The following is an 11,350-nucleotide window of genomic DNA, read 5'->3' on the forward strand; positions in this document are numbered from 1 at the left end:
CAAGCAGGCAGAGAGGCAGGCAGAGAGAGAGGAGGAAGCAGGCTCCCCGCCAAGCAGAGAGCCTGATGTGGGGCTGCATCCCAGGAACCTGGGATCATGACCTGAGCCAAAGGCAAAGGCCTTAACCCACTGAGCCACCCAGGTGCCCCGAAAGTGCTTTTTCTCTAGAAGAGGCACAGCCCTTTTAGCGAACAATTTCCAGTGTAAACTGATATCTTTGGAAAGCCAAATCAAATTTTGCCTTAGGTTGCAATTTTATAGAATTTGACTAAATGATAGAATCTCAGAGATAATTCAATTCAAATTCCTCCTTTAATAGATGAAACAGGCTTAGAAAAGGCAAGTGACAGGGCATAGGTGGGCCAGTTTCTTGAGCAGTGAAAATTGGGTAAGGAAACTTAAATCCACTAAATGAAAGAAGAGGCAATTGGGTTAAAAATAGGAACTTACATTATACTGCTTTGATTTTTTAAAATTTTTGTCTCTTTTCCTTATAAAGTAGGAGAACTAAGAGTCAAAGGACCACCATTTTAACTATCTTTTTTTTTTTTTAATATTTTATTTATTTATTTGACAGAGAGAGAGCACAAGTAAACAGAGAGACAGGCAGAGAGACAGGCAGAGAGAGGAAAGCAGGCTCTCCACTCAGCAGAGAGCCCGATGCGGGACTCGATCCCAGGACCCTGAGATCATGACCTGAGCCGAAGGCAGCGGCTTAACCCACTGAGCCACCCAGGCGCCCCATTTTAACTATCTTTAAAAGTCAAGTGTATGAGGAGCCTGGGTGGCTCACTTAAGTGTCTGACTCTTGATTTCCACCCAGGTCATGATCTCAGGATTATAAGATTGAGCCCCACACTGGGCTCTAAGCCATTGGGAAGTCTACCTGAGATTCTCTGTCTCCCTCTCCCTTTGCCCCCTTCTCTTCCTCCCACTCACACACTCACTCTTTTCTCTCAAATAAATAAATCTTTAAAAAATTCAAGTGTAAATAACTTTTTTTTTCTTTTGGAAAGGAAAAACCAATGAGTGTCAAAGAAAAAGTCACAAACATTTGTTATCATAGTAGATTGAAGTTTTAGAGCCTACGGACTTGGCCCTGAAAAGGCCCTGATTCCCAGATAATGACCTGAAATTAGAAAGGAATGGTCTCCTCAATTCATGCATAAAACCAGGTAGTTGACCATAGTTAAGAATTAATGTGTAAGTGCTAAATTGTATTTATATATTTAATCTATCCAAATTTTGGGTATTATATGTAGCTTTCAAAATATTCTTCAGTATTGTTATATTAACATTTTGGTAAATAATCACTTTTCTATTTAAAGGAGACAAAAAATGTGATTATGTCCTCTGGTTACCTGGTCATTGAAAGCTTGTCTTCCATGCATAAAACTGCTGCTACTCTTCTAGATCAGGTTTACTCTAACTGCAAATAGAGTATTTAATGAAAACAAGCAGCCTGTTGCTTATTTTAGTTTCTACACCTAATCATGTGAAGTGATGATAGCAAATGTCTCACCACGGAGAAGTTTATCTTCCACTCTCACACTTTTGATTCATGCACTGATGATATCTCTTTAAAAGTTTCTAGACTTTCTATAGTTATTTATTTTACTATTTTATAATGCATAGTGCCTCAACAACTTGGATATTTCATCTTGTAGGAGCTTACCTCTATTAACATTTTTTGAACTATTCCACTAAAGACATATTCACTTAACCTCCACCCAATTTTTCCTTTTCTCTTTTGTAAGTTTTTTTTTTTTTTAAGATTTTATTTATTTATTTGACAGACTGAGATCACAAGAGGCAGGCAGAGAGAGAGAAAGGGAGAAGCAGGCTTCTTGCTGAGCAGAGAGCCTGATATGGGGCTCAATCCCAGGACCCTGGGATCATGACTGAGCTGAAGACAGAGGCTTTAACCCACTGAGCCACCCAGGCACCCCATCTTCTAAGTTTTTTTATCCTTCCCCATTAATCTCAGAGTGACTCAGTTTTAATAACAATTTTCATGGTAATATTTGAAAAGATTTCCAGGCACTTAATGTCAAGATAACTCTGATGAACATTCCTTCCCCACAAAATGTATTAGCTTCTTATTTTAGATATCTTGGGATCATTTACATGGTGGTCTCAGCCTCTATTGAACCTTCTTTATAATGCATTGATTTTGCTCCTAACTGTTGATGTTGTCTGGGATGTTTGATTTAGGAGTGGAAAAGGAGCAGTAGAGTGTAGTAGTGGCCAGTAGGTTTAGAATATTTTAAAATTTTGAATTAATTTCTGAAATTCATATGTTGGAGGATTTCATACAAAATATTTACATTTCTGAGATTTTTATCTTCTCTTGAACAATTAGAAGAGCTGAAAACATTTGCTTTGCATCCCACATGTCAGTAGTCTGTCAGAACTCTTCAGATGGGCCATGTGTTACACAGTTTGCCTCAGTTTGTCCCTTCAACCTTCTAGGTTACCTGTTTGACCCAGGTGGAAGCAAATAATAAAAGGCTTAAATCCATATTAAGTAATTCTGAAATTTTCATCTCTTTATGTGTATACACCTTTAAACATCAATTTTAGTTCCTTCAGTCTCTGTTGTCAATAAAATGGACCCAGAAAGCTAACCGGTAACCAAGAAAGGTGATGAGAGTTCAGAGTTTTTGAATCTCCAGGTAAGGAGAGCCAAGAACTTTCCTTTGCAGTCAAGAGAGGATACTGTTACGAAAATTGCCATGACCTGCTTTTTGCATTCATGACTGTGATAGGAAAACCATATTAAGTCCATGAGCTTATACAGATCTTTGTTTTTTAATGCTTCTTTCCTTTATGCACATATTTATCTAAAGATGTATAAGAATATTAAATATTAAATATTAAGAATATTAAACATTTTGGAAAAGATATACCAGTCAATGAAAGGACCTAGTTATTCAGATTAAATAGAGCAAAAACTTTTATACATGTGCTCTGGTCATGACAGGACTTCCCATGGTATGGAACTTGCCCTACCACCACGAACAATTAAAAAAATTATAAAACTGAGACAGCAGGCAATCCAGGATGGTGATCCCTTAGAAAAATATAAGCCCAATGAATTCTCTGTCTCTAGAGACAGTTTTCAAACAGTGTCATAGGGAGAAGGGACTCAAGCCCAGCACATGATAACTTACTGATTTGAGGAGATAGAGACTGGGGGGCTGAAGCAGCTTGGATTTGAAAACAGAGAAAAAAAAGCTATGGAGAGCAACAGAGCTTCATGAACCTGCATAGGAGGTCCCTAAAGTCTTTGAATGAACACCTATCAGTGCATTTGTTTATGAAGCAAGAAAAAGAACATGTGTCATAAGAAGGCTATAAAATTAGAAACTTCAATAGCTGACACAAGGCAGAGAAATGACCAAATTCCACCTAGCCAGATTAAAGAGATCTTATTGAATACTTGGGGCAATTAGTAGAAACCTCAGAGGGGTCATGCCTCAATAACAAAGCTAAATTAGTCTGAGAGTAAAGTTCCTAAACCTGCCTTAACAAAATTGAAACAAAAATCTTAAGAGGAGTCAGCTATCATTTCTGATTATTAAGACAAGTTTCAAGACCAAAATCACCCACCACTTAACAGTATAATATTCACAATGTTCAGCATCAAAATTAGTAGATATGTGAAAAAACATGTGTGACCATAACCATGACTAGAGGATCAATCAACAGAAGCAGAGCCAGAAATGATAGAGATAATAGAACTAGTAGACAAGGACCTTAACATAGAATAAATATTTTTTTTTTCTCCAAACTCCTGGTTTAATAAGGACTTGTTTATTTTGAGAAAAAAGGGTCCCAAACATCAGGCTGTTCACAAAAATAACCCACAGTATCAACTTTAGAAAACAAATCTTTAGACTATTACACTAATTATTTTTCTAGAAGATGCATATGACATGCCAACTCTCATTCACAAAAATACATTGTTATATTTGTGTTGAACAGCCCCACATAGCACTCTTATGTGGGGTATAACACACATACCTCTAACTCAAAGCTTCTCTCAGGTGCTACTCAACTAATGCGATTGCCTTTGCAGTTAGGGAAGCAACTACTGAGCTCATGTATGAATGGAAAGAACTGTACTCCCTGCATACCAAGAGATTATTTTGGAGACAGTTGATAAAAACCACACATCCTTTTTATTGTTAAGTCATAAAGAGGTATCAAAATTAAAAGCAAAAATTACAGGGTAAAACTTAACATAACTACTAGGAGCATCAAAGGAAGTGAAAATGGGACTAGGCGCAGGGCAATATGAATTAATGAACATGGGAAGGACAAGGATGGGGAGAACAGTGAGCATGTGCTGAAGAAGATACTAAGGGAGAGGATCTGGTAAAAATTTTGATCTTAGACAAGCGCCTAGGTAAAGAAATAATGGGACAAGATTTCTAAACCCCACTATGTGCTTAAGAGTCATCCTCGCCATTGGCGCTGTCTCTGTCATCCTCTCCTTCCTCAGCCTCTTTTTCATCATCCTTGATCAACTCCAGCTGGTCATCCCCCCGATCTTCATTATCATCATCATCCAGTAGGTCCCCCTCCTCAGCAGAGTCATCTGCACCCCCCTCAGACTCCATCTTCACATTAGTCTCATCTTTCTTCAGGGAGCTGCTGCTCTGCTCCTCTTCTGACTTATCATTCTTCATCTCTCCTTGTTTGCTCTGTTCTTTCTCAAATTTTTCCAGGCTTTCCAGTAGAGAATCCACTTTTTGTTTTATCTGGGTCAACTCCTTCTTAATGGTCTGAAGGTCATCACCTTTCAACTTTCCAGACTTGGAAGAAGATCCTCGCTGTCCACTCTTAGAATTGAAGCCACTTTTGCCTCTTCGTGAGGTTTTTCCTGATACACGCTGGCGTTTTGAAGGAACTACAGCCCGAGCAATAGGAGGAGGAGGAGGAACACGTGCTGGGTAACTATACATCCTGTCATAATAATCTCGTTGAAAGTCATAGTCCAAGTCAAAAGAGGAGCTGAGTAGAGGGGACAGGAGAAGGGTGTTCTGGTACTGACCCGTACATCTCCGCTGCAGATCGTTTCACACCTGCTTTTCCTCGGTTCACTTTTGGCTCTGCAGCCAGATTAATATCTAAAACCTGGCCAGCAATCATTCTGCCATCCTCTCCTGCCACAGCAGCCCGGGCATTTCTCTCATTCACGTACTGAACAAAGGCAAAGCCCTTATGAACAGAGCAACCCACAATTTTGCCGTATTTTGAAAAGATCGCCTCCACATCAGATTTCTTGACCACGAGAGTATTGAGATTCCCAATGAATACACGGGAGTTCATGGAGCGAGGATCTGTCTTATTGGTGACATTGCTGGCCATTTTCTTTGATGTTAAGGTTCTTCACAAAGCTGAAAAACTCAAGCAAAGTTCCACTAACTTATATATTTCAAGTGATTTGTAACCAGGAGGGGGAAGGGAGAAGAGATTCGATTCTGAATCTCCTACTCCCGGGTTCTGCGTGGAGAAGCCAACTGCTGCTCGAGGTCGACAACTCAGCCGCACCGCTTAGTCTTCGTCTCTTCACAAAATGGTCCCCGCGTCTTAGAATAAATATTTTTTAAGAATATAATAAAAGACATCAGGACGCCTGGGTGGCTCAGTTGGTTAAGCGAATGCCTTCAGCTCAGGTCATGATCCTGGAGTCTTAGGATCAAGTCCCACATCGGGCTCCCTGCTTGGCAGAGTCTGCTCTCCCTCTGAACTCTCCACTCTCACACTCTGTCTCTTGAATAAATAAATAAACTTCTTAAAAAAAAAAGAATATAATAAAAAACATGAACACAGTGAGGTCAGAAATGGAAGATATAACAAAACAAAATGGAAATTTTGTACATTAAAAATATGTCAGCCCTTGAAAAACAAGGTTTTGAACTGTGTGGTTCTGTGTCTATGTGGATTTTTTTTCAATAAATTCAATAGAGTGAAAATGTGCTTTCTCTTCTGTTTGATTTTCTTTCTTTCTTTTTTTTTTTAAGATTTTATTTATTTATTTGACAGAGAGAGAGATCACTAGTAGACAGAGAGGCAGGCAGAGAGAGAGGGGGAAGTGGGGTCCCTGCTGAGCAGAGAGCCCAATGTGAGCTCGATCCCAGGACCCTGAGATCATGACCTGAGCCGAAGGCAGCGGCTTAACCCACTGAACCACCCAGGCACCCCACCTCATGATTTTCTTAATAACATTTTCTTTTCTTTAGCCACTTTATTGTAAGAATACAGTATTCAATACATATGAGATACAAAACGTGTTATTAGACTATGTTATTGGTAAGGCTTCTGGTTAACAGTGGGCTATTACAGTTAAGTTTTTTGGAAGTTAAAAGTTACATATAGATTTTCAAATGTGTAGGAGATTGTTACTCCTCAACCCCTGCATTGTTCAATGGCCAACTGTAGATTTGAAATAAAAAATCTGCAGGATAGGTTTAATAGGATCTTAGGTGCTATGCTGCATATGAAAAATTAGTGACCTTGAGAACTTGGAAATATAAAATATTCAAGTTGAAAAATGGAGAGAAGAAAATGTGGAAAAAATACCAAATAGAGTTACAATGAGCTATGGAACAATATTGAGAAATCTAACATGCAGAGTGCCTGGGTGGCTCAGCCAGTTGAGCAGGTAACTTCCACTTGGGTCATGATCTCGGGGTCCTGGGATAGAGCCCCACATTGGGATCCCTGCTCAGTGCGGAGACTACTTCTCCTTCTGACTGCCTCTATGCCTACTTGTACTCTCTCTCTGTCAAATAAATAAAATATTTTAAAAAACCCTCCTTCTTCCCTCCCCCAGAAAAGAAATCTAACATGCATGTAATTGGAGTCCAAGAAGAGAATGAGACAGAAGAAAAATTTGGAGAAATGACAATAAAGAACTTTCCAAATTTGAAGAAATGTACAGACCCACAGATATAACAGTTAACAAATGGTAAGTAAAATAAACATTAAGAAAATATCAAGGCATATTATAATTAAAATGCTGAAAACCAGGGCACCTAGGTGGCATAGTTGGTTGATTTTCTGACTCTTGGTCTTGACTCAGGTAGCGATCTCAGGGTTGTGAGATGGAGACCCGCGTCAGGCTCCATGCTCAGCACAGTCTGCTTGAGATTCTCTCTGCCCCTCCTGCTTGTGCTTTCTCTTTCTCTCTCTCTCTAAAATAAAATAAAATATTGGATGCCTCAGTGGCTCAGTTGGTTAGGCATCTGCCTTCAGCTCAGGTCATGATCTTAGGGTCCTGGGACTGAGTCCCACCTCAGGCTCCTTGCTCAGTAGGAAGCCTGCTTCCCTCTTGCCTGTCGTTGCCCCTGCTTGTGCTTGTTCTTTCTCTGACAAATACATAAAATCTTAGTAAAACAAAATAAAATAAAATGTTGAAAACCAGTGTCAAAAGGCAAACTTAAAGAGAAACTAGAGAGCTAGATCACATTATATGTAGTGAAACAAATATAAAGAAGACTGTAGATATACAGCATAACCAAGTCGGATCAATCCCAGGTATACAAGGCTGATTCAACATTCAAAACCAATTAATGTAATCTATCACATCAGGAGACTAAAAAAGAAAAACTGCATTATCACATCAATGGATACAGAAAAAGCATCTGACAAAATACAATACTCACTCATGATAAAAACTCTCAGAAACCTGGGAAGAGAAAGGAACTTCCTCAACTTGATAAAGAATATCTACAACAAATCTACAGCTCACAACATACTTAGCAATGAGAAACTAGAAGTTTTCCCACTAAGATCAGGTATAAAAAAAGGATGTTTCCTCCTCCACTCCTTTTCTTTTCTATTTTTAAAAAAGATTGTATTTATTTATTTTAGAAAGAGAGAGAGTGCACAAACAGGAGGGAGGGGCAGAGGGAGAAGCAGTCTCCCTGCTGAGCAGGAAGCCAGAGGGATTCTGGGATTGATGCCAGGACAATGAGATGGTGACCTGAGCTGAAGGGGATGTTTAACCCACTGAGATAGCCAGGCACCCCCCACCACCGCTGGAAGTTATAGCTAATTCAATAAGACAAAAAAAAGGAAATAAAAGATACTCTGATTCAGTAGGAAGAAATAATTCTGTCTTCATAAATCACATGATCATCTGTTTAAAAAATTTGAAAGAATTGACAAAAACCCCTGGAATAAGTGATTATAGCAAGTGACTATATAGCAAGGTTACACAGTACAAGGTTAATATGCAAAAGTGAATTGCTTCCCATACACTAGCAATGAAAAAACGGAACTTGAAATTAAAAGTATAATGCCATTTACTTTAGCACTCAAAGAATGAAATACATCAGTATCAATCTAACAAACTATGTACAAGACTTATATTTGGAAAATTACAGAACTCTGATGAAAAAAATCAGAGAACTAAATAAATGAAGATACATTTTCATGTTCATGGACAGCAAGATCAATATTGTGATGGTATCAGTTTAACCCAACTTGATCTATAGATTCTCTGCAACTCCATTCAGGTTCCCAGCAAGTTATTTTGTGGATATTGACAGACTGATTCTAACATTTATATGGAGAAGCAAAAAACCCAGACATCCAACACAATAATGAAGGAGAAGAAGAAAGTCAAAGGACTGACACTACCTAACTTCAAAACTTACTAGAGCTCTTCCAACTGTGCTTGTCAGTAGGCTACCACCATGAGCCACAGAATTCTGGGGGTAGAGAAAAGGTAGCAGCTCAGTGTTCTACACCCACCGGAAGCTCTACCTGTCTGTGCACTGTGGACTTTGCAGAGTCATCAAGCTACATCAAGGGCATCATGAAGAACATCATTCATGATCCAGGCTGGGGTATGCCACTCACCGAGGTAGTTTTCTGAGATCCATACTGGTTTAAGAAGTGGAGGGGGCTGTTCATGGTCACCAAGGTCATCCATACCAGCCAGTTCATTTACTGTGGCAAGATGAACCAGCTCAACACAGGCAAGGTACTCCTGGTGGGCAAATATGCCTGAGGGCATCATTATATGTTTCTGGAGGAGAAGACTGGTGACTGGAGCAAGTTGGCCTGAGCCTCTGGAAGAAATACTGCTGTCATTTCTCACAACCCTAAGACCAAGAAGACCCACGTGAAGCTGCCCTTTTGGTTCAAAGGAGGTTTTTTCTTCAGCCAAGAGAAGCTATGGTTGGTGTGGTGGCTGGAAGTGGTAGCACTGACAAGGCCATTCTGAAAGTTAGCTGAGAGGAATTGCTGGCCACACATGTGGGCCATGGCTATGAAACCTGTGGAGCATCCTTTCAGAGGGGGCAACCATCAGCACATTGGTAAACCCTTTACTATCCACAGAGATGCTCCTGTTGGCCACAAAGTGGGTCTTATTGCTGCCTGCCAGAACAGGGGTCCCTGGGAAACCAAGACTGTGCAGGAGAAAGAAAATGAGGCTAAAGGACTTAATAAAGTCTATCTTTCTGCCACTAAACAAAAACAAAAACAAAAACAAACTACAACAACAAGAAAACCAACTTACCAGAAAGCTACAGTAATCAAGACAGTATGGTATTGATAAAAGAATAGACAAATAGACTACTACAACAAAATACAGAGCTTGGAAACAGACCCACATAAACAGAGTCAACATCTTTGACAAAGGAGCAAAGGCTGTACAATGGAGCAAAGACAGTCTTTTCAACAAACGGTGCTAGAACAACTGGACACCCACATGGGGGAAAAAAAAAAAAGAATCCAGACACTGAGCTTACACCCTTCACAAAAATTAACTCAGAATGGGGCGCCTGGGAGGCTCAGTGGGTTAAGCCGCTGCCTTCGGCTCAGGTCATGATCTCAGGGTCCTGGGATCGAGCCCCACATCGGGCTTTCTGCTCAGCTGGGAGCCTGCTTCCTCTTCTCTCTCTCTGCCTGCCTCTCTGCCTACTTGTGATCTTTCTCTGTCAAATAAATAAATAAAATCTTTAAAAAAAAATTAACTCAGAATGGATCACAGCCCTAAATGTAAAATGCAAAACTACAAAACTTCTAGAAGATAGCATTAGAAAAAACGTAGATGTCTTTGGGTATGATGATGACTTTTTAGATGCAACACCAAAGGCATGATCTGTGTAAGAAATAATTGATAAGCTGGGCTCCATTAAAATAAAAAATTTCTGCTCGGTGAAAGACAATGTCAAGAGAATGAGAAGATAAGTCATAGACTAAGAGAAAATACTTGCAAAGAATCCATCTGATAAAAGACCATTATCAAAAATATACAAAGAATTCTTAAAACTCAATAAGAGGGGCACCTGCGTGGTTCAGTGGGTTAAGCCTCTGCCTTTGGCTCAGGTCATGATCCCAGGGTCCTGGGATGGAGCCCCACATCGGGCTCTCTGCTCTGCAGGGAGCCTGCTTCCTCCTCTCTCTGCCTGCCTCTCTGCCTACTTGTGATCTCTGTCAGATTAAAAAAAAAAAAAATCTTAAAAAAAAAACTAATTAAGAAAACAAACAACTTGACTAAAAAATGGGGCAAAATTCTTAACAGACACTCACTAAAGAAGATGTACAGATGTTAAATAAGCATATGAAAAGATGCTCACATCATATGTCATCAGTGAAATTGAAATTTAAACAACAATGACATACAATTACACATCTATGATAATGGCCAAAATCCAGGATACTGACAACACCAAATGCTAATAAAGATGTATAGCAATAGAAACTCTTCTTCTTCATCGTCGTCTTCTTCTTCTTTTTAAAGATTTTATTTATTTTTCAGAGAGAGAAATAGAGAGCACAAGCAGGGGAGTAGCAGGCAGAGGGAGAAGCAGGTTCCCCGCTGAACTGAATAAGGAGCCCCATGTGGGACTCCATCCCAGGACCTTGGGATCATGGCCTGAGCCGAAGGCAGATGCTTAACCAACTGAGCCACCAGGTGTCCCATAATAGAAACTCTTAATTCATTGTTAGTAGGAATGCAAAATGGTACAGCCACTTTGGAAGACAGTTTGACAATTTCTTACAAAATTAAACATACTCTTACCATAAGATCCAGCAATTACACCTTTTGGTATATGTCCAAAGAAGTTGAAAACTTATGTTCACACAAAAACCTGCACATGATGTTTATAGCAGCTTTAATCATTATTGCCAAAACGTGGAAGCAAACAAAATGTCTTTTAGTAGGTGAAAGTATAAATGAACTATGGTATATCCAGACAATGGAATATCATTCAGTGCCAAAAAAATGAGCTATTGAGCCATGAAAAGACATGGAGGGAACTTCAGTGCCTATTATTAAGTGAAAGAATTCAATCTGAAAAGGCTGTATACTGGATGGTTG

At 39.5% G+C, this 11,350-nt stretch overlaps 1 protein-coding gene across 1 annotated transcript; it reads right to left on the reverse strand.

The window, feature by feature from the left end:
* Nucleotides 1-4,165: 4,165 nt before the first annotated feature.
* On the reverse strand, nt 4,166-5,593 carry LOC309862962 (heterogeneous nuclear ribonucleoproteins C1/C2-like). Its single transcript, XM_082727427.1, has 3 exons — nt 5,460-5,593; nt 5,060-5,413; nt 4,166-5,019 (listed from the first exon to the last, which is right to left on the reverse strand). The coding sequence occupies exons 2-3, from the start codon at nt 5,374-5,376 to the stop codon at nt 4,455-4,457; spliced, it is 882 nt and encodes a 293-aa protein (XP_082583553.1). The 5' UTR covers nt 5,377-5,413; nt 5,460-5,593; the 3' UTR covers nt 4,166-4,454.
* Between the last annotated feature and the right edge of the window lie 5,757 nt (nt 5,594-11,350).

Source organism: Mustela nivalis, assembly GCF_964662115.1.
Source record: "Mustela nivalis genome assembly, chromosome: 4".
Taxonomy (NCBI): Eukaryota; Metazoa; Chordata; class Mammalia; order Carnivora; family Mustelidae; genus Mustela; species Mustela nivalis.

Excerpts from the sequence above, each read along its gene's own strand:
- LOC309862962 (XM_082727427.1), bottom strand. The coding sequence starts at position 5,376 with ATGGCCAGCAATGTCACCAATAAGACAGATCCTCGCTCCATGAACTCC. Across the intron at positions 5,020-5,059 it reads TCTGCAGCGGAGATGTACGG|CTCCTCTTTTGACTTGGACT; the intron begins GTCAGTACCAGA and ends CCCTCTACTCAG.